The following is a 24,548-nucleotide window of genomic DNA, read 5'->3' on the forward strand; positions in this document are numbered from 1 at the left end:
AAGCACATAGGCATTGTGCAATCATGAGAATAGTCTTGAGAAGCAGATTTCAGCTTTGCTTTTCAGAAAAGGAATGACACCTCAAACAAGTGTGTTTATTATTAAGTAACATTAAAACACTCTTCTAATATTTTGTCATTCAAATGTCATTAATTCTGAAATATGCTCTGAAGTTTGCTATGACCAGCCAAAATTCACACAGATTGTCTTCTGATGGTTTTCAATTTCTCATCTATGGGAGACTTTTACTTATGAGCATGTATTTAGTTCTCCAGGCAACGACAGTATCCAAAAGCATTAAGAGCTCTCTATCTTTTTCAGCAGTTGAATATTTGCAAGCTTCCCAGATACTGTTACAAATACTAGGAATAAATATCAAAGACTTCTTCTGCAGCTGTGTAAAGCAGACTTGGGAGAAAAGGCAATTTCTTCATGGAAGACAAAAAGCCAGTAAGATTCCCTATGACATAAGAAATTACAGTAGGCTTTTTGGAATTACTGAGTATTGTGTTACCAGAAGGCAAATATTACCAAATAAACAATAGATCCGCTGGCAGTTTAGAAGGAGCACAATGGATTAATTTTATTCAGGCACTCGTAACAAATTCTTCAAAGTAGAGAGCACTGCCAGAGACCACAGCAAAGCCTAGAGAATAGTATGTAGGCAAGCACATCCTTCCTGATACGAATAATTTTAAAGAACATTGTAGGCAGAGCTGAAAAGCAACTGCTGGTACAGGTCAATTCCAGAGGAAGGCTTGAGTGCCAGTCAAGCAAATGGCCAGCTGCAGGGACTACAGGTTTGAGTTTTGGCTTAAGTTTTGAAAAAAGGGAGCATCAAGAGCCAAATGACAGTCACAGCCTAGATTTTTTCATATATTAATGAATGCCTATCCCACCTGCCCTAGAAATTAGTGGGCCAGATGTTTTGATAATGACAACACAGAACCCATTTTTCCTGTTTAATCTGTGACGTAGGCGTCATTTTTGCCTCTTAACCATTCCTAGCAGCCTATTCAGATCAGACTACTTTTTCTTCACTTACCCTCTGGCAGCCCATGTCAATAATTTCCTCTTCTGCAGGACCTTCTGACATGGGTTTCCTTTTACAGATGTAGCCAATTTTCTTTTCGCAAGAATGGTCTGCCCAAAATCCATCCTGAACATAAGAACAGACAAGTCAAGTGGAATCTAATCTGCAAAAAAGGTGCTTTATGCTTTTAAGTATTTAATGATTTTTTTGCTAGCTTTAAAAGAAGCAAAACCTACATCTAAGTTCAGTACTTAACTCCAACCTCATTCTAACCTATTTTTACTGGCTGATTTGCCAATGACTTACACCTTCTATGTTTTTAATTACCACAAAGAGAATAAACAGCATTTTGCAGCATCACACACAGGCTGACTTTCACACCAGCCATTATCTCAGTTTCTGTAGTACACCTAGTCAGCAATCATTGCCACACTCCAAAAGGCAGCCTTTCCAAAGCAGCCTTTTAATTGTAGGCATACAGTCAACTCAGTAAAGGCTTCTACTAATGCCACTGCCAACTAATTTTCTCATAGTTCTGCATGAGCAATGCAAATGCAAGCATAACATCTAATCCACCTAGACCTGAGATCTGTAACTTTGCCTAGAACAAGAAAATTAAGCCTTCTGTTTTCTTCTAAAAATAATATAAATATGATATTTCTCTCCAACACATTAAAAACTATTAGTGTGATTTTTAAAGCTAAGTGTATATCTCATATTCAGTCACAGCAGAAAAAATTCAAACATACCCAAAATGCTTTGGTAGCTTACTGAAGAAAAGCATTTGCATGTCCATGTACTTAACAGTGAAATTAAAAGTCTCTCTAAAAAAGCCCACGTGCACAAACTGAAATCCAGAAATATGGATACTGGAGGGCAAGGAAAGCCACCACTTGCCTGCTTCCCAGGGAAGACAACAAAAACAACGGAGATCCTTCCTCAAAAAGCCCTATAAGACTCTAAAACAGGCTGCTTCAAACAGTAATATACCCTACTTTGTTGTTCTTGCTTAGAAAAGAGCCCAACTGATAAACAGAATTATAAGGTGGTTAATTCAGTAACTACATGACTTTACCTTTCCTTTCATAACAACACAGTCCTCTTGCCTGTTGTTTGCATGAGTGGGTTCTCCACGAAGCCACTTGGTATAGGTGACAGGTGTCCCATCGCTCCATTCAAAATACATCTGAACCTTTAGGTCATTCAGCCCAATCCACAGCTCATCAGATGGCTCTAAAAGGTACAGTCAACAAGGCTGACAACAGTCGTTTTACACAATGTGAGTTTTTATCTTTATAGAACACAAGATAATTTATTCTCAGGAAGTTTAAAAGGCAGTCAGGAAATTAAGGCTCCCTATTTCAAAAAGAGGGCAGATCATTCCTCATATACACATGCCAGTCAGTATTACAAATTATTTATTTCTAGTCTGCCATCCAACCTATGGTAGAGGCAGCAGGTGTTTCCTTTTGTTCACTGCACTATGACTTAGATCATACTGATCAGCTACATACACAGTCCTTTCCTTAGATAGCAGTCTATCCAAGCAGAGTATGAACTATTTGGTTGCTAGAATTTACTCATTATGATTATTTTTCACTTACAAGGAAACTATTTTCTAAGAGGGCTTTTTTCCAGTGCTTATTACCTTGCATTTTTACAATCCATCTACAGCACTCAGAGCTTTTTCCTGTTCAGTTTATTATCATAGTTCTTGCCTTCTTCTGTAAGTCTTCCTCTAACATCCTCTATCCAGACTGACCACAATAAACCTGACAATGAAATCACTCACGGAAATGAAAAATGGGATTGTGAGCCCATCCAAAAAACTTTCAGCTGCAGGAATGGGTCTCGTAATGGAACTGGAACAACTTCTTTTCCGTTGCTGCTGTGATGAGCAACAGAAGTGCTTGTAAAAGACTTAAAAGACATAACCCTGAGGCAATCCTTTCTGATTAACACATTTCAGATGAAGTTTTCCTAGATACACCCATAACTTCAAACTCTCCTGTGACATTTCTCCCATCTGCTAGTTCCAGGAACATGGAGGCTTCCCATTTTGACCAACCAAGCTGCTGCAAAAATCACCCTGCCAACCTGACACTTTAAGGGAGTCAACTATCTCTCCTCTTTCCCTTCCTTCTCTCCCATCTTTACTATACCTAAGTATGATCAGCCCTCATAGCTCATACATACTTTCCCTTAATAAGGGAAAAAAACATACATCTTTCCCTTAGTAAGAAGAGCTCAGATTCACAGGACATCAAGCTCCATTTTCAAACAGGCACCTTTATCTCTTCCACCAGACTGCTCTTCATGTTCAGAAGTCCCCCACCATCACATCTCAGTACCCCTGCTTTAAACACTCCTCTCCAAGCAAAATTGAAACCTGTTCCAGTTCCACTGGCCATCATGCTCTCATTCCTTCCTTAGCTACCTCCATCCATGTTATTTTCTTTGTTTTGTTTTGTTTAGTTGTATGTTAAAATCTTGCTGTCTGTGTTTACTGAGCACTTAATAAAGCAAAGGCATCATCCATATCCAGAACCTACTTTAGTGGGCTCACATCACGTTAATATGAGCAATAAACAGCTTTCTTCAATAAGGTTATTACATCAAAATCTTCCACATAAGCCATGCAAATCAGAAATGGACAAGAGCCACTTCTGGCTCTGTGAAGCCCCTTCCTACATAACATTTTCTCCCTAAAGAAGAAATGCTGTCATGGCATTTTGCAGTCACCTCTAAAGCTAAGACTAAATACTAAGACTAAACACTAAGAATATTTTTCCCTCAGCCACTTGTAAATAAGCTGTTTTCTACTCTCTCCGACATGCAATGAGCCACAGTTGTGCCATATCACATGCTGGACTTCTGTGTAAACATCCAGAATGCACTTCTTTATTCTTCTTCATGTTCCTCTCTAAAGTTCTCCTTTGTGGGTAGTGACAATGAAAGTTCAAATACTATGACAATACTCGTCTCATTGTACCCCTTCTTCTATTATTTTATCATGGGACTGTGAAATGTTTGGCACAAAGATAGGTTTTTGTTTCTTCTGTAAGGCAGAGTTCTGATGCAGACAAGATTTTCTAGGCACTGCAATACATGGTGTTCTCATCTCAGTGGTGAACAAGGGTAATCTGATACTGTCATAAACTGCCTTAAAAGGCTTCTTTAGTTGTTCCAGTTTTACTCCTCTGAAAAGAATGCTTTCAAAATAGGCCGTTGCAGTGAGTATTCCATATGTGAGAAGCCTGGTTTCCTTCAGGACTATTCGTGCTTCAGAAACATTCACATTTACGAAAACAGTGCAGCACAGTCAGTTCAGAAAAGGTCTTTGGAGAAGGCATTAAGGTATGAAAAAATTTGTTTCCAAGGAGTAAGGCGAAAATGCAACTTATTTCCTTTAGAAAATGAAGGAAGAGCCTAACTTCTTTCAAATGTCCTACTGTCTCATCAGGAGGTCTCACCTTTCTAACAATCTCCTTTGAAAAAGTAAAAGTTTCATGTTCATGAAAAAACAACAAATCACTCTTTCAGGAATGTGAAGACAAGCACAAGTTGCTGTGGAGTTGGCTAGGATACAAAACTAAAACATATCAGCTATTTTATGTTTTCCATGCCAAGACTGCTGTTAACACTGAAGCTCAAAGCAGCTTACTGCACTTTCTCTAAATCACACTTACCTGACACTAAAAGCACACATAAGATCAGTTACTGCAAAGATGGATACATAGGTGTGAACATGCTGCTTGCATCAAAAAGCAGTAACTGATCCTGCATGCAAAATCAGGTTCATGTACAGCAGCACCAACTGCAAAACTGCCTCAGTGTCAGCATGGTTTCACGTCCTGGAATGAACACACAGAGTCCATAGCCTAACTTGCCTTGCAAAAACTGGATCATGTGCTCAGAATCTAAGCACCTAAATACCATATTTAATTTGTGGCACATCTGAATCCACATGCTGGGCCAGCCGGCTTCCTTTCTCAGAAGAAACACAGGCAGTGTGACTTGGAGAATAAGGGCATGGCAGTGCTGCTAACAGGACCCAGATCTTCCCAAACTCTTTGACCAACAGACTTTGCTTCCCCTTATCTATCTCTGCAAACCAATAGTAAAAATCCTTCCAGCTTCTGAAAAAAAGTTGAAAATTGTTTTAATCTGTATAAAAAGAGGTAGAAGCTAACCCTAAAAGACAGAAGTTTGGGTTTCATGCAATTCACAACAATGACCACAGCTTTTCTGTGTCAGTAGTATGCTCAGTTTCTGTGATCTTATTGTATGTGTTTTTCTTTCAAAGATTAATTTTAATTTAAAATTTAATTCCTCCTGCAATCGGTGATCAGGACAATTATTTTTATTTTTTTAAACAGTCTCTTCCTTTTATTAAAAGGCAAAATACACTGAAAACTCTTTACTTTCTCAGTATAAACATATATATGTTATTGGAACAAAATACTCACGGTACCCAAGCTGAGAAATAACAAAGCTGTACTCTTCAACATTATGGATGCTTGCCAGATCCCCATCCTCCTTCCTGCAAGATGTTAAGGCATCTTTCCATATTTTGGGGTCCCTGTGAATTATGTAACAGTGACCAGCATATGATATCCATTGATCAGGACATCTAATAGGCACATTAGTCTCTGAAAAGAAAAATTACCATTAAGAGTTTCAGAATTCTACTCTTAACTAAAAGCTTAAAAACCACATAAGGAAAGATTTAGCAGCATAGCTGAAAAATACATACAGGGATAATAATCTGATTGCAAAAGTAAAACTTATGATACTCACGGATTTCTTTCACACACTACAGCTGCAAATGCTTGCACCTTGTGAAAAGCCAGAACTAAAAATTATCTTAAAACACAGGTTTGACCTTTAGATGCATACATAAATGCTAAAATGTAGTTTGCAGAGCAGTGCTTTTCTTCCCCTCATGTTAGCATTTCTCTTATTCTTCCTTGCTGTATAGCTACATGTTAAGAACCTGGACTTACAAAACATTTCTGAGGGCATTTTCTCCCCCAGACCTTGGGCATTTTATGGATTAGCCCCATTTACTAGACTAGCAAAATAAAAATAAATGGTTCTATAGGATCATGAGAGAACACAAGTTAGAATATTGCTTTTAAGAATCCTTTTTAAAAGCTTCATTGAGAAAATTATACTACATAAAAGATTTATGCTTAAAATTCATTTTTAAATATTCAACAGAATAGCACCAGAGTACTGCCAGCAACCACACAGCTGTTCAGCAAACAACTCAGCCTTGGGAGGAGTGCCACCGGAATAGATAATAAACAGAATATTGCTGTTGTAGAAACAAATTATGATTCTTGCAGCACTTTATTTAAAATCAGCAGATGGGTTTAGCAAACACCAGTATACAGAGTAGAACAAGGCTTGCTAAAAAGTCTTTTGTCAAAAAGCACTTGTGTATGGCAGGGAAGGAGAAGCAATGTATTTGTGCATAACAGTGGGATATATCCTGTAGAAATAATTAAGTAGGAATCCAAAGCTATGACCAGTCAGGCCCAGGCTGTAAGCACACATCCTCTTTCAGCTGGAGTATGCTGATGATGCCCATCTACTCTGGTCTCCTGAGACATCACTTGGAGCACTGTCTACAGTTCTGGTGTCCTCAACAGAAAAAGGACATGGAACTGTTGGAACAAGTCCAGAGGAGGGCCACGAGGATCATCAGGGGACTGGAGCACCTCCCATATGAAGACAGGCTGAGAAAGTTGAGGCTGTTCAGCCTGGAGAAGGCTGCGTGGAGACCTCATAGCAGCTTTCCAGTATCTGAAGGGGGCCTACAAGGATGCTAGGGATGGACTCTTCATTAGAAACTGTACTGATAGGACAAGGGTTAATGGGTTAAAACTTAAACAAGGGAAGTTTAGATTGGACATAAAGAAGTTCTTTACCATAATGGTGGTGAGGCACTGGAATGGGTTGCCCAGGGCAGTTGTGAATGTTCCATCCCTGGCAGTGTTCAAGGCCAGGCTGGACAGAGCCTTGGGTGACATGGTTTAGTGGGAGGTGTCTCTGCCCATGGCAGGGGGGTTGGAACTAGATGATCTTGAGGTCCTTTCCAACCCTAACTATTCTATGATTCCATGATTAGTAGTTACTTAATGTTACAATACAGATTCCTAGCAGAGCTGTAAACAGTGTCTGCTGCCTGCAGACCTGCCTCAAAAAAGTTCTAGCATGTTCTCACAAAGTAAAACTGAACTTTACATCCCCGGGATAAGGGGTTCAAAGCCTTGTCAGAGCCATGTTAATCTTGACAGAGGAGAGTAAGAACTGGAATAGAGAGTGGTGGAATCCCTGAAAAAACAATCTCAGTAAGAGAAAGTCTTCAGCTCTTCATTTCCAGTACTGAGCAAAAAATTAACCCTGTGCTTACCCATTCTCCTTTTAAAGAAAATACTTGACAACACAAAGCCATATATACAGTCTATCTCTTTTATCCTAATGGAAACGAGTACTAGTCCCTGAACTTCATTTGACTTAAGCAAAAGAATCAATACAAATTACAACAAATAATATGTAACAAACAAAATCATATTAATGTGCAAAAAATTTTATCCCAAATGTCAAGCTGATGAATTTACTGTGGAATAGATCAAGATACAGAAATGAAGTTTGGTAGCATAGAATGGTTATTCTTCAAATAGCAAGCAAATACTTTTGTAAACTATAAGCGTGGCTTCATGAATACTGAAGATTTCACAGTGATTGACTTGGGTGTCTAAATGGGTGAAAGCACTAGTTGAAGTTTTTACCACGATTCAGGCATTTGGATTGGCATTCAGATTTCTCTCTCTCATATCCACCCTTTGTGGTCTCATGAGAGCTCACACAGAATCACAACAGTGACAGTAAGAACACCTATTTCCTCTAACTGAATGTTTTATGAGGTGTTTTGAAACAATACTTTGAGATTGCTACACCTGGTTGGACTGGGATGAAATCTATTTTGGTAGTGACTTGGTGGAGGTATAGAGACAGACAGCCTTTCTTTAGAAAATTAAGTTAAAAAATAAGCTAGTTTTGAAGGTTAAAATAACAGGCTCCTATTAATCCACCCTGATGTATTGCAGGGACAATGCTTTGAAGTCCTGTGGTCCCACATCACTTAGATGTGTACAATGACGTGGCCCCCTGCTGGAAAAAGCGCTTCTGCTACTAAGAGAAAACCTTGTACAGCTGCTGGCTCTGTGGAAATCTTCATCTGCAACAAAAATAAATATCCTGTAAAGACTTTTCTCTATTTTGTTTTGGACACAAGAGTGATTATATTCTATCATAAAATATATATTCCTGTCTCACAGCCCTCATATACTTACTGCCTTGTGACACTGAACTGTAACTTCCAGTTACAACTTCAAAGGATTGTCTCTGTGTTCAATGTGACATGCACAACTAAGTGCACATACGGATTTGTGATTAATTTATTTCTTGACTCAGGAACCCTCATCAGGAAAACATCATCTGCCATGAGTTTCCTTTACATCATTAGAAGCTGAGGGCACTTAACACCTTGCGTGATCACATGCTTATTCCTTTTATGACTTCCCCCCATGGGACATTTTGGAAAATATTTTATGATGTGAATCACTTCCAAACTCTGGTTAATCTGTCACCATGATTACTCAGCAATTTCTGTATAATTGAAAACTTTTGTTTCGTTTCTGTCTGTCCTCCAAATTACTGGTAAACTGGGGAGTGGAGAAAGGGAAGAAAATAAAAGGCATACTGCAAAAGAAAGAAATGGCCATTAGACCACCCAAAGCTGAAATTAAATCTAAATAAGATAGCAGCTAGTATCGAATCAATAGCATATTTATAAGCACCAGTGTCTAAGAACTGATGTTTGATACCTGAAAAGCTGAGCTGTAGCAAACTGAACAATCTAAAACAACCTATATAAATTAAAGTATCTGGTTGTTTTAGCTGGTTGTTATCAGTTGTATGCAGATAATAACAGAACTTTACATCTTAATTTAGGAAATAACTAGAATATGCTTTAAATTCCTTCTCAACTAGGCAACAAACGACTTGATTCCAAGAGTAAAGTTTTAATTTAATTATTAAATATTTGTTCAAATATTTAGTTAATGGTATAATAGCTCATTCCTGTGTGGTTTGGCTTTGTTTTGGATTTTTTTTTTTTTCCCGTTAGTAATAAAGCAAAATGAAATAGGCAGAAGTCTCTGTCCTAAATGTTTTTGACTGGACTGGTTACATACTGGCAAAAGCATAAAAACGATTAGAAAACATGTTTTTTAAGACAAATGTTGAACGCTGAGTTTCCAAAATAGTTGGTTTGCAAATAATACATATTAGTATTTGAACTGGAAATCTTGGAATAGTTTCTTTTTCTGCTTCCAAAACCTATAGAAAATAATGTCAGTGAATTTAAGAGATACTTTTATGTCCTGGCAAGAAAAGAAACTCAGAAAGAAGAAAAAGAAGAGGTGATGAAACAAAACAATAAGTTACAAGGTTTTTATAGTACACAGAGAGATAACAAGGATGCAGGTCTAAATAAAACTATAAAAACTTCCCCGTTTTGTCTTTCCTATTTACGCTAGGCAAGTGCCAGAACTATATTTCTTCTGAAAAAGTCTACATATATATATAATTTAAATAATTTCACAAATAAGTTAGTTTTTATATATATACAAATAAATAATTTTATGTATCTCCATATAAATATGTCTATTTGTAAAAGAGATAGATATATAACATTAGTAGCTGCCAAAAGAATTTTTTTCATTCTCCTAATCCACTACCAACTTGCACTGGCAAACGTACTCTATTTCGTAAACAGTAAAAATGACAGGAAGAAGAAACAGATCAGTTTCACTGAGTACATGGGGCTTTAGATAATTACACTTTTTTAAAAGAAAACATTAAATTACTGCTCTTTTGATTTAATGTACAAAGCCTGAAAGATATGCTTGGTTTTGGAAATGAGAACTCCACTATTTCACAGTATCACAGTATGTTAGAGATTGGAAGGGACCTCAAAAGATCATCTAGTCCAATCCCCCTGCCGGAGCAGGAACACCTAGATAAGGTTACACAGGAACGTTCCAGGGGGTTTTGAATGTCTCCAAACAAGGAGATTCCACAACCTCCCTGGGCAGCCTGTTCCAGTGTTCCGTCACCCTCACTGAGAAGAAGTTTCTTCTCAGGTTTAAGTGGAACCTCTTGTGTCCATTTGTACCCATTACCCCTTGTCCTTTCATTGTTTGCCACTGAGAAGAGCCTGGCTCCATCCTCGTGACACTCCCCCTTTATATATTTATATACACTAATAAGGTCACCCCACTCTTCTCCAAACTATAAGACCCAGCTCCCTCAGTCTTTCCTCATAAGGGAGATGCTCCACTCCCTTAATCATCTTAGTTGCCCTGCGCTGGACTCTCTCCAGCAGGTCCCTGTCCTTTTAAACTGAGGGGCCCAGAACTGGACACAATATTCCAGATGAGGTCTCACCAGGGCGAGTAGAGGGAAGAGGACCTCTCTGACCTACTAACCACCCCCTTCAATACACCCAGATCCTGCCTTCTTGGCACAAGGATGTCGCTATGGTCACCCTGTCGTCCACCAGGACCCCCAGGTCCCTCTCCCCTACACTGCTCTCTAACAGGTCTGCAATTTAGAACTCAAAAGCTACACAGAAAGACTGCTACACAGGAAGTAGGGAGGCCAGAACAAAAAGGAAGTACACAATGTTCACTTTTACAGGGAACTTTAGTCAAGCCATAGTCTACAGAGACCTTTAGTTAGTTTTACCACATGTAAGAACAAAAACTTATTAGAATCATAAATGAAAAACACTGGTCATTCATCATTTCCTGGGGATTTATTACCAAACCTACCTGTAGGAATAATGAAGGTTTCTAAAGTAGCATTTCCTCGTTTACAAATATAGCCAAGCTTCTGATCGCATTCCCTATTCTCCCACTTAGCACCTTTGCCAGGATTTAGTGCTGCACAAATTTTTCCAGGTTCTGGAGAAGGATGTCCTTAAAAAAGAAAGAAAAAAAATGAACAAACAAGCAAAGCTTCAACAACAAAGCATAAGCACATCATGGTTATCCTCCTAATTACTCTCTAATCTGTTCCATGCTTTAGCTTTAACATACATTAACATATAGGTAACTGTGACGCTCCACAGTCCCCTAGACTGAACAGTGCAGTTCATTCCTTTAAGAGATATTTTTTCACAGCAACCACAAGTGGAGATATTTTTCCAGTTCACAGTTTAACAGCCTCTTCACAGATTCAAAGTCTTGACAGGCAGTGTTACAGTGCACCTATTTACTTTGCTTTGTTTGGTTTCCTCGCTAAGACTGTCTAAACTTCAGAGCCCTGTCTTTAGGCGAAAAAGCTGTTCAGTAAGCTCGTAAAATTCTGTACGTAATAAAGCAGTAAAGGCAGAAAAATAATCAATTATTTTGCTAATATGCACATCTCATCCACTTGTCTAAACAATACGACAATAGCAGGATATTTGGATATTTACAGCTGAAGATTAGCATTAGCACTAAAGAAACATCTAGAAGAAATGTAGAAGCTGTAGAGCAGAACATATTTCTGCAATAAAGTGGATGAACACTTCAAGATCTGGTCTAATGTGACTGAACTTAACATGAATTTTCTTTCATTTCTCAACACGTGCCACACTTTACTCCGTAACAAGTGTTATGGAGTAAGTACTGCTCAGCAATAAACACAGCGAACCAGTATTTTTTATACTGTGCAAGACTGTTCACTGAAAATTATCTTATACCATTATCATTTCATTATGATTACATTATGATTACAGTTAGTCCTGTATTTGCAGTCATATCTTCTTCCCATAGGAGAAAAAGATACACTTACTTCAAAAATAGAGATTTAAATAGTTTTAATGCACAACAAAAGTTAAGCTGTTAGGAGTTAGCTATCCAAAATGCCTAACCAGCATAATTTTAGTTTAAATGTTGAAAGCTTAGTTCTCATGGTTTTTTGCTATTTATTTGGGGCTAATGAGATGGAAGAATATGAAGCTTCCACAAGCTTATTCTTTTAAAATGTACTGGTAGAAGATCAGCCAGCTCTTGAACGTCCAGGGTAATGAGAATGAGACAGAGGTAGGCTGACAAAAATAAAGTCATGAAGGAGACAGCACAAATAGAAAACAGGTTACAGGGTTGTAAGTGTATTATCTTTGAATGAAATTAAGGAACATGAGGAGTTAAAGATAAATGAAGCCCATCTTTTGTTACATCAAAGCTCATCTAATTCGTTACAGGACAACAAAGAGCTGTCTGCAGTTTTAACAGCCATGAAGAGCTCCCCTTACTACTTTCGCTTCACCTCACAGTTTTCCCCCGCTCTTCATTACATGCAGATCCCTATCAGTGCACTTGTATGACAGACCTACAAATACCTTCACAGCAACTTGCAGTTCAGCCTGTTTGCTTCATGTGCTCACTCCACTGGAGAGCAATTTATGAAGTAGCTTTAATCACTCTTCAGAGCTTACCTATTCAAGAAGTTTGTCCACCCAAAGTACGCTTTTGGCCTTATCTACACAAGGAAGCCACTGGGAGGTATGATGAAGCATATGTTTATAGTTACTGCATATTAAATACATGTGGCATGCTCAATGAAGAGAAAGAAGAATATTTACATTGCACAACTTCAGACATCTACTGTAAACTAGTCTCCAAAGGCTTCCTGAATAGCAAACGTAAGGGAACAAAGGTCCTGCAAACAGACACCTTATCACAGGTACTCTGAATAGAAAACCAGAAAAACAGCTCTTCTTTACTGTGCACACAGATGGCATAGAGACTAGGTTTTAAATAATGGCACCAGAGTGCAACACTGCAACTACAGGTGTGCTGAGTGTGGGTTTGCTTCGCAGTAGACTAGCCTAACATGTTCAGTTTGATACGTGATACTGCCATGGCTAGGTAAATCCCAAATTAAAATGAAAATCTAACCTTTAAGTAAATAATCAAAACAAATGGGAAAGCAATTAAAAAAAAATAATCTCACAAATCAAGACACCCACAGCATCAGATTTATTCATATAGAAATAAAATAAATTAAGAAGATATACAAATGAAGTGCAAATAGATGACTTCTAAGATTTTCCTCTGCATTTTGAGGCTACAATTTGCATTATGAATAATAAATTAAGCCTAGTGTGTATCCCCAGCATAAGGGCACTGTTACAGTGGTAACAGCCACACTCAGAATCTTTAAACTTCAAGACGAACTTGGTAATTGAAGAAGAATACAGTACTAGAAAAGAAATATGTTACCCAATGACCAAATCTTTGCCTTTTAAACTGAGTAGCAACATATTTAACCTTACCTGGAACCCAATTTAAGTATCGAAAAGGAGCACCACCAACCCATTGCCATCCACTGTTGAAATTCAAACTGTTAAGACCAAACCAGAGAGCGGAACTCAGTCTGCCAGTCAAACCTAACAGAGACAAAAAAAGATACTGCAAGAACACAGCAAGAGCAAACACCTTCTCCAAACTTGAGAGCTGAATTCTGGCTAAACCGTCTGCTTCTCCTTTTCCCAGTACAGGTTTTAGCCTTTTAGTTAAGGTGGCTAAACTAAACCTGCAAAGCACATCATTTTACATGGGTCACTCTAGTTTTACAGTTTTCACATACAGTGATCATAAATATGAAACAAGTATTTTTCTTCCATACTTATTAAATCAATAAAATTGAACAAAGGTCTCAAAAACAAAAATCAGCTTTATAACATGAAACACGAAAGGTTTCCTATTGTGTATTTTATTTTCCAATAAAATTCACAAGTGAGTTTCAACTTTACACAGAATAAAGTAAAAAAAAGTTTGCATTTTATTAAACTATATTAAAATGCAGTAATTCCAAACACCAAACACATCTTGTATATTTTTCGGACTCTTCGGATTTCATTTCTTTAGCCAAGCAGTCAGGCTTCCAAAACCAGTTCCAACTTACTGCTGTAATTCTGAAAAGCGCCTAGAAATACCATGATTATGTATGGTCCTGCTGCATTACCTCTAGTCATTATTAACCCATTGTCTATCTCTGCCTTTAATTTAAGACTTGGAAACCCAGCTGCCTGACTGCTGGTATTTTTCTTAATTAAATATATTTCTGCATAGCACAAAGAAAATCACTGTCCAATGTGTATAATTTATTTCTGCTTCTCTGATGGCATCATACCAGTATGTAGTTTTGCTCTATATATTTTAGTTTGGCACCATGTTAGTAAGCAGTACTTGAAGCATGCAAAGGTTAAAAGAAAGGCAGTTAGGCACTGCAAAGGACTGGAATGTCATACCAGAGCCTGATTTGGCCCCAGAACATGTGTTCCAGCACTTCTTCCATACAAACAAGTTGTGGCTAAGACAATCAAGAACTGAGCATGACAGGAAATCCTGGTGCTGCCAGGGTAGCTGTACAATGAAAAACTGATTTTCACATGCATTTGGCAGCTATATCTAATAGTTTTCAACTAAAACACACCTATTAATACCTCACTTATGTATGTTAGTGCCATATTTCTTCCTTGAGCATTAATTTCACCAATAATTTTATCACACTCAGTAAAATGCTTTGACCAAATCCTTAAATTGAAAACAAAAGTTTAGACATAACAGACTGTTCATAGAATTAAAAATTCATTTATAGTTCATCTAAATTGGAGAAAAGGATTTGATGGATGGACTACTAGATGGATAAGGAATTGTCTGGATGTCTGCATCATCCAAAGAGTGACAATAAACGCTCAGTGTCCAAATAGAAACAAGCTGTATAACTCTAGGGTCTCTTATTGGAGCTGACAGTATTAAATATCTTCATCATTGACATAGTGGGACGGAGTGCACCCTCAGCAAGTTTGCAGATGACATTGAGCTGATGGCAAACAATGATAGGACAAGGGGTAATGGGTACAAACTGGAACACAAGAGGTTCCACTTAAACCTGAGAAGAAACTTCTTCTCAGTGAGGGTGACGAAGCACTGGAACAGGCTGCCCAGGGAGGTTGTGGAGTCTCCTTCTCTGGAGACATTCAAAACCCGCCTGGACACGTTCCTGTGTAACCTTATCTAGGTGTTCCTGCTCCGGCAGGGGGATTGGACTAGATGATCTTTTGAGGTCCCTTCCAATCTCTAACATACTGTGATACTGTGATACTGTGATGGTTTGCTCCATCCCTGGCAGTGTTAAAGGCCGGGCTGGACAGAGCCTTGGGTGGCATGGTTTACTCTGAGGTGTCTGTGCCCATAGCAGATGGGTTGGAACTTGATAATCTTAAGGTCCTTTCCAACCCTAACTATTCTATGATTCTATGACTGATTCACTTGAGGCAAGGGATGGCATTCAGAGGGTCTTTAACAGACTTTAAGTGTGGGCACATGTAAACCTCATAAAATTCAACAAGGCCAAGTGCAAGGCCCTACACGTAGCCCAGGCAATCCCCAATATCAATATGGACTGGGGGATGAATGACTGAGAGCAGCACTGCAGTTTATGACTTGGGGGTACTGGTGGATGAAAAGCTATACATGAGCCACCAATGTGCGCCTATAGCCCTTAAAGCCAGGCACAGCCTGGGCTGCATGGAAGAAACATGACGAGCAGATCAAGGGAAGGTATTGGAATCACAGAATAGTTAGGGTTGGAAAGGACCTTAAGATCATCTAGTTCTAAGCCCCCTGCCATGGTCAGGGACACCTCACACTAAACCATGTCAGCCAAGGCTCTTTCCAGCCTGGCCTTGAACACCACCAGAGAAGGAGCATTCACAACTGCCCTGGGCAACCCATTCCAGTGCCTCACCACCCTTACAGTAAAGAACTTCCTCCTTATATCCAATCTAAACTTCCCAATTCTCCCCCTTTCTCCACTTTGGAGACCCCACCTGTAGCACTGTGTCCAGTCCTCAGGTTCCCAGTACAAGGAAGATACAGACCTGTTACAGCAGGTCCAGAGGAGGGGAAAAAAAAAAAATCATCAGAGGGCTGGAACAACCCTCCTGTGAAAAATGGCTGAGAGAGTTTGGGTTGTTCAGCTGGAGAAGAAACAGCTCCATCAAAATGTTATCATGGCTTTTTCAGTAACTACATGGGACTTACAAAAAGACTTCAAGACTTTTTAGCAATGCTTGTAGTGACAGGACAAGGGGCAATGGTTTTAAATTGAAGAAGGGTAGATTTAGATTGGACATTAGGAATAAATTCTTTCCTGTGAGGGTGGTGAGACACTGGAACAAGTTGCTCAGAGAGGCTGTGTATTCCCACCACTGGAAGTGCTGAAGGCCAAATTGGAATGGGCTTTGAGTCATCTCTTCTAGTGCAAGATGTCCCTCCTTATGGCAGGGAGGGTGGATTAGATAATCTTTAAATGTCCCTTCCGACTCAAACCATTCTCTAATTCTCTCATTCTATGAACTTACACGTACATCATATAGCTTATGATATAAACAGTTTTAAATTGAATAAGTTACATCGTCCAACTGGTATATCATATCCAAAACATTTTCTAATCTGTTTAATAGACGAGTTAGTGGACTATTTCATCTATACACAGACTAAGAAGGTGCTGAAGAGGGGACCACCTCATTGTAGAATCTAGTTTTATTCAAGTACAAATTCAGGAAAGAATTTCCTCTGAGGAGAAGTTTGGAAATTACTTAAAAAACCACTGACAGAGATTGAAGACAAGAAAAGCTATTTGTGAGTCCTTTTGTCTATTAGTTCTTTTTCTTTCTTTTCATATTATAGCACATACTGATGATACAATGGTTTTAATGAGGTGGGACAAATATGCTGACTAGTACACAAAACATGTAGAGCAAAATCTCGGTACCTGCATTTTTAGTTTACAAAATTCTGCATTTTCCTGCATTCCAACATGCATGTTTTATTACTTACATTACTTAATTGCTGCAGGGGTTGTGTAACTGTAACTTTCTGGCAATACATAATCAGGATAAAATAATCATTATCTGTCAAATTTTCATAGCTGAATCATTCAAGGTAAAACTTTAAATCTATGAACTAGCAGAACTGAACAAATATCAATTTTCAAGATGGAACATGTCATATAAGTGTCACTTTTACACGCATGCACTTCTTTAAAAAAAGAAATGATGGGTCATATTACCCTACCTGTCAGATATGTTTGTTCATGCAACTCTGTGATGCTTAATAACTCTGCTTTCTGTTGTTGACAACTTTTTCTTGCTTGGTGCCATTTCAGAGCTGCCTCAGAGTTTATCTGGTACTGGACATTTGTTAAAGGATCGGTATTCCACAATAAATCAACACTATTAACTGTAGGGAGAAAAAGAAATGCTGTAAGTGATCATGAAGATGGAGCCAGAAAAAATACAGAATGAACTGCACAGCAAAAATACACAAAACCTAAATACTGCTATAGAAAACTGGTTTGAAAGGAGCCTGGAGGCTCTCTAATATATTAGTAAATCCAGGGCAGAGCTGAACTATGACAGCCCTGTTGGACAGTACAGAGGTAATGAAACAAGGTCACCGTTTTCTCTCGTGTAACAAAGCTGCTGTTTAAGGTAGAAAATAAGTGGCTAAAGTCACACTAAAAAAAGTTGATTTGTCCCTGTGGAGAAAAAGACTAAAAACTTCAAGACTCATGCCAGTTAAGATATATATCAAGCAGACCACTTCCCCCCCACCCCCAGTTTTTTTACTGATTTGAGGTACTATTTAAAGTGGCTATGGGTCTTCTTACTTGAGGTAGTGAGACCCAGGCCCAGAATGCAAAACTTGCGTTATCAGCATCCATCTCACACTTTCATGCAGTTCCTGATTTGTCTTATGCATGTATCTGACATAACATCATGCTTTCTCCTCTGCCATGTGACCTAAGACTGATCTCCAGGATTACCTGACCTTAGCACGTTTAGGCAATGCCAAACCAGAGGAAACATCATGCAGCATTAGAAGCAGCCTCAGAAGATACCACGCTCCTTTCCACTGCTGTAACCTCTCCTGGCTCATCTCAATTGAATCCCCACAACATGCAGCAGCAAACAGTGTGATCTTGCTCTGCCAAAAATGGAACCTACAGAAGGCCCCAGGAGTGAGCTAAATATCACATAAAGAGATTAAAGTTTCACGACAAAAGCAGAATATAGCAGAAGTCACTGTATGTCTGCTGACAACAGAAAACGACTGGAATTCCTGCAGCCTGTATCAAAGGTTTTCAAGTTGCAAGCTGTGAAAAAAATTGAGAGAAAGAGGTCTTTTCCTTTTCCGAATTCAGAGAGCTTAGAAAACTTGAGTGTGCAAATAAGAGGAAAACAGTATAATAAACAAAACTCAAGACAAAGGATGATACATGTTAAATGTCAGCAGGTCAGTAACCAGTTCCACTTTTTCCTGTATTAATTCTTACAGTGTATAGATAATATGCAGTGCTTCTTTTCTAATTACTCCTATGGCAAAAAAAAAAATCATATATAACCTACTGTAATAATGACATTTGACTAAAAATGGATACTTTCATCCCATTATCATTATCCACAAACCAACTTCTCTCCAAAACGTTTTATGATTATCAGAACCAAAATTTCTTTGCTGCTCTATATTCTACAAGACCATAAATTCCTGTGGACAAGCACAGCCTGGTATGAAAGGAAGACTGCAAAAAATAGTACAATCTATAATTCAATAAAGAAAACTGTTTCTGACTTGAAATAAAGGGTTTCAGAAATCTTGTACGTTAATACAAGTCTTGGGCATTCATCCAACCTTCCACCTCACTCCCCCAGTCTTATAATTTACAGCTGACTTGCATATGGTGCTCTCCTGTAGAACTTTGGTCTTTCAAAACCTTGGAAAATTTGGTTTAGAGATATTTGAGTTCTATGAGATCAAATGCCTTCATGGGGCAGGATTTTGGAAAATCTATATGATATTGTTTAAAGCTTAGTATCCCCAGTAAAGCCAGAAAATAAATCACTTTTCTGGAACAATATATTTTAGTATCTAAGTTAATGTTAAACTACACCTGTCCTTAGTACATGACTGGAGATAGAAATAAAAGCTGAACTTTATCCTTACACAGATGAATTCGGTACGCATTCTTTGTAGACACTCAAATTAGTGAGAACTAGCTATTTCCACTACAATTACTATCAAAATCCCAGAAGTAAAATATAGTAAATTGGAAAAATTCACCCATGTCTTTGAAACTTCTCCATCTTTAAAGCAAAGCAAGGCAAAAATGCTTTGAATTTCAGGTATAGCCCTTGACAGACAAGTTCAAACTTACAGGAAAAGCATAAAGTGCTGACCATTGCAGACATTTATGACATTTATAATTTTTCAAATTATAATGACAACATGATTATCATATCAAAATATATTATTTCTCCTGAACTGGCAAATGGAAGGTTCTTGAGAGACTTTCATTTCAAAAATACAAGCTGAAATCTGGCCTTTGACTAGCAGTGACAATAGTGTTCTTGTTTTTTTTAGTTATCCATCCAACGCAAGCTGGAGCCCCAGTCCAATATCCTCAGAAGCTGCATGAATAGAACCATGGCAAACAAAAACTGAATCTAAATCTTGTTAAGTAGTGTATAAAATAACTGCCATTGCTTCCTCTCTGAGCATACGGTAGGGAAGAAATCTCATTATGGGCATATTACAGTTTATTATATACAGTCTTTACAACCCTGTATAATGCTGCCAAAAGTAAAAAAGTCCAAATTATACTAAATTTCCTTCACATGCTTATTTTCACTTAGGTATCTTTTCTCAAAGTGCTCCTTTATTTTTCGTAGAAAAGTTTGTGACATCCAAAGTCAGGTTATGAGTTCCAGGCAAATCAGAAGAAACAAACACAATTAACCCCACATAACTTAGTTGATCAGTTCACCAGGCATTTGAACCAGACATAAAACCACAACAAAAAACCCTTAAAAACATCTTGAAACAGAAGCATGGGGGAAAATTCTGTCATAAAAAAATAAATTCCGTGTTTTTTAATTAATACAAAGATGTAAGTGGTAAATGCTCTATCCCTGGCAGGGTTCAAGGCCAGGCTGGACAGAGCCTTGGAAAACATGGTCTAGGGTGAGGTGTCCCTGCCTTCACAGGGGTGTTGTGACTAGGTGATCTTATGGTCCTTTCCAACCCTAAACAATCTATGATTCTATGATTCTATGTAGATCTGTCCAATAATTAACATACCAGGCTAAGACTATTTAAATATTTCCTCATTCTCTGCACTTCTTGTTTCCTTCCTAGTTTTATGCAAGTTTTATGCATAATTTATAAGGCTTTCTAAATTCTTCACAAAAATTCTAGCTCTTTCATTTGTCAAGAAAAAGGCCTTAATGGCCTTTTGCCTGCCTGAATACATCTATAGGCACACTCTCCTGAAGTGTGCAACCTGTTTTCTTCTGCAACACCCAGTTTTGTACTGCAGTGCAACATACAGCTCAACAGTGTAACCTGCAAAACAACAGTACTTCCTAAGCTACTAAAAATTGTCTGATGTAGCAACATTTCTCAGTTTGTTCCAGTGGGATTTAGGTTTCTACTGTCATTGTGTCAGCATCTCTTTTTAAAGCACTGAATAAAAGGTCAGACTCATGATTATGTTACCTCCACTAGTCAGATTTCTTCACCTCTATTGAGTATAATAACTGTTGTAAGTATAGTCTTATGCGTTCTTCATTTCAGAAAACATTTGAGAATGAAAAAAAAAGCAACTGGTTCAATTATGATAATTTCACTGTATGTCCAGGCCCTCGGATGAACGCCTTGCAACACATCGATGTTTTTTATATCAGCACCTTTGCTCCTGTAGACAGTTTAAGAAACAGCAAACACTTCAATCTTATTAAAGAACCTGACATACAAAGACTTAAGCATTCTACGTTTAAAGGTGCTGTTAAGGTTTATTAACTTATCACTCTGTCATGAAGTGTATTCCTCTTTCATAGGACTAAAACTCCTGCTACCACAGGCTGTCTCAAATTTGAATATTTTATAGCCAGTACTGAAGAATCAGGAAGGAAACATGCAGACAATCAGCATAAAGCAGCTTTTTCCAAAAACAATCACAGCCATCTGAATGGATTTCCTTGAATTATGCCAAAGAATTAAACAACATTTTAATTACACCTCCTATTCGCTATACTCAACAAATGCTAGACAGGTAGCATGTTTAAATTAATCTATGCTCTATAAATGGGATTGGTACTCCCAACATGGGTTTAATATCTTGAAAGTAATACTGGCAGATTAAAAACAAAAAACAAAAACAAAACAAACAAAAAACCCAGCCATGCAGTTTTTATTTGTGTAAAGTAAAAAATGCAACATCCATGGAAATCAGGACACTAATCCTTCATCATCAAACTAGTTAAGATCAACGTGAACTGTTTTCCTCACATCAAAGGAAGGACATATTTTTCTCCTTAGCTCTGATTGTGGTCAGCTGGAGCTTTACCACAGAACATAGTAATTAAGAAGGGAGGGAAAAGTGCTACCTCTCTCAGCATGACAGAAGAAGCAGCAGCTTGCAGGCAAAATGCTTAGTGCATGTCTTACAGAAGTTCAGAGAAACTGTATTTTATACTCAAACCTGGCAATTTAGAATATAAATACTTCTCATTGATTTTAAATTCAGAACTACAATGAAGCGCACAGATTTCGGAAATACTATGATAAGAAAAAAGTTCACATAAGCTGCTTCGTGCTTAAAAGGCAAGTTATTCCACAAAGTAGTCTTCATTTTCAGTTAAGCTATATTCTAGCTTCCAGTACTGCTGCACAAATTTCTGCATGGCTTTTGCCTACGCTAATGTCACATCTTTGCATCTAATTAACTTTTTATTTAAGTAAATGGTGTAATTACAGATTCCAGCATACAATTCAAACACAGAGATGTATTTGGTCATTCCTTTTATGCTGAGCCCTGTATTTGCATATTTAAGTAATTCCTAAAAGGATAAAAGGCTGAATGGAGACAGAAAACTGCACCATTTCAAACTGTATTTTGTACAGTAAATTACATGGTAAGAACACCAATGAATAACAGCACAGCAAAATGATGAACACACAAAACTTACATTTCAATGGGCAAAATCCATACATCTTGTCAACATCAAAGTCTGAAGTGGTTCCACACCAGAACCAGCCATCTGATCTGCCAGCATTTGTGCAGTCAGCATACCATTTATCACCAAATTTAAAAGGGAATACACAAGGTGCTCCATTGGCATTTCCTTTCACTGTGTAGGTATCTAAGGAGACACAGCAATTTAAAAATGTATGAGCAGTAATAAGCACGTGACATGTATAAGTTCAGCTTTATGATAATATTATAGCATATTATAGCAAGCAGAGCTTGCTAGCTTAGTATACAAACTGTACTAGAAATGGGACTTTGACAACTATACTTCTCTAGGTCTAAGCTGATACGCATATCCACAATGAGACAACTTTTTACTGCTTAAGGAAACCTGGACTGGAACTGACTGAGCCAAGACAAGTACATTCCCATGCTAAATTTTGTATGCATAACAATCAAAAGTATAAAATCCACACAGTTAAGCAATTTTCTGTTTAAGCACAAACAACTGCTAATATTTTTGTTAATAACTGACTCAGTTGCTGACCACTGTAGACAGGGAAGGGCACATACACATAAAGTTGAAAGATACGTACCACTAAACGCTATACTATACCCAAATAAAATGTCCATTTTTTGCTTTGGCAGAAATATGACTCGATAAAACTTACCAAAGTAACTAAAGCAGTTTTCTGTGTGTGCACGTATGTACATGCATTCATGAGAGGACATACAGAGATCACTACTTGACAGGGACTACTAGAAAGGTGACATATCAAGGTCAGTGCCTCATAAACCTGCTGGAAAACACAGGAGGAAGGGATGGCGACCATCACTCCATCCCCCCCTGCCTCCTTTCACATGGTCTGCTTGGCTATGGTTCTTCTATTCTGGATTTAGATCAAGGATAGTATTGTAATCAGCCATTGTGTAAACCACGGAAAATGCATCCATACCTCCCCCTGTGACCATTTCTGTTTATCAAAGAATAATAAATGGGAAGCCAAATACTGGAGCTGAAGATGCCAAGAGTTAACTGAATCCTCACAGCATTATTAATAATTGCTCCCCAAGGAAAAAAAAAACATAATCACAGGCTATACACTTACACTACATCTTTCTGTACATAAGTAAGTATTAAAAGCTATCACTAACTGTTGCGTAATAATATAATAAATACACATGTTCTAAATAACCACAGACTTTTTTCCCCTCTCCAAATAAATAACTACCATGAATGGTGAATTATCGATCAGACCCTTGACAACATGGACAAGAAAGCAAAATGAACCCCTCAGAAAACATATAATACACACTCAGGTATTGCTGATTTCACCAGAAGACACATTCACTGATCATAAGGGGGCATATAGCGATGCTGGGGATGGACTCTTCATTAGGGACTGTAGTGGTAGGACAAGGGGTAATGGGTTAAAACTTAAACAGGGGAAGTTTAGATTGGATATAAGGAGGAAATTCTTTCCTGTTAGGGTAGTGAGGCACTGGAATAGGCTGTCCAGGGAGGTTGTGAATGCTTCATCCCTGGCATTGTTCAACGCTAGGCTGGACGAGGCCTTGGGTAATATGGTTTAGAGCAAGGTGTCCCTGCCCATGGCAGGGAAGTTGGAACTTGATGATCTTAAGGTCCTTTCCAACCCTAACTATTCTATGATTCTATAATTATATCATTAATGAGATGAAGCAAATTCCCCTACACTTCTAGATATTTTAAACAGATACACAAGAGAAATGAGTTTGAAATACAGAAATTAATTCACAGAACTTTACCTTCGTAGCCTCGAGAACACAGATCGTCTGTGGTTCCGTAGACTTTCCACCTACTCCATAAACCAGATCCCTTGTACAGCATAATATTCCTTTCCTGTCTGTTTCCATAGTTGAAAAACAAATCTTCCCCTTGGATTGCAAAGAGAGTCTCATTTCTGCATTCCCATCGCTGAAGTTCACTAGCCTTGTCACAAGGATACAGAGTGATCGGAACCCAGTCTTTCTTCGAAGGCACTCCCAAGCACAATTTGAATGCTACGCTCATAAGCTGGTGATCTGAGACCCACCTGAATTTTTGTGACTCATTTTCTTGAACGCAAGGAGCAGTAGTCACTGAATTAGAACTTAGAGCTAGTACACAGCGCTTGTGTTCTTCATTATATATTAAAAAGATGCTAGTATCTGCAAGACAAAAACCACACGAATCATTTGGTTTGAAGTAATCTTGCCTACTATCTAAATGAAATATGAACCTGGACATTACTCATGGGGTTAAAATTGTTCAGCAAAAGGAGATATGGTAGCCCTGTAGCCTACACCTTTTAAATTAACCATAGAATGC

The 24,548-nt window shown here is 38.1% G+C and overlaps 1 protein-coding gene across 4 annotated transcripts in view; it reads right to left on the reverse strand.

The window, feature by feature from the left end:
- LOC133211664 (macrophage mannose receptor 1-like) overlaps nt 1-24,548 on the reverse strand; it is a 58,099-nt gene that overhangs the window by 29,680 nt on the left and 3,871 nt on the right. Inside the window, exons 1-9 of one of the 4 annotated variants that reach the window (XM_061352248.1) lie at nt 24,274-24,385; nt 23,987-24,170; nt 22,197-22,370; nt 17,245-17,409; nt 13,434-13,547; nt 10,942-11,088; nt 5,503-5,685; nt 2,109-2,266; nt 1,046-1,159 (exon numbers count right to left, since the gene is read on the reverse strand). In XM_061352248.1, coding sequence (XP_061208232.1) covers nt 1,046-1,159; nt 2,109-2,266; nt 5,503-5,685; nt 10,942-11,088; nt 13,434-13,547; nt 17,245-17,409; nt 22,197-22,370; nt 23,987-24,068 — 1,137 coding nt within the window. In that variant the 5' untranslated portion in view covers nt 24,069-24,170; nt 24,274-24,385. Of the gene's footprint in view, nt 1-1,045; nt 1,160-2,108; nt 2,267-5,502; nt 5,686-10,941; nt 11,089-13,433; nt 13,548-17,244; nt 17,410-22,196; nt 22,371-23,986; nt 24,389-24,548 lie in introns of those variants that run through there. The other 3 variants (XM_061352232.1, XM_061352254.1, XM_061352240.1) reach the window with 3 other exon arrangements.

This window comes from Neopsephotus bourkii, unplaced genomic scaffold (genome assembly GCF_033783945.1).
Source record: "Neopsephotus bourkii isolate Nb327-2 ecotype Australia unplaced genomic scaffold, CSIRO-AGI_Nbou_v1 NB_53, whole genome shotgun sequence".
Classification (NCBI taxonomy): domain Eukaryota; kingdom Metazoa; phylum Chordata; class Aves; order Psittaciformes; family Psittacidae; genus Neopsephotus; species Neopsephotus bourkii.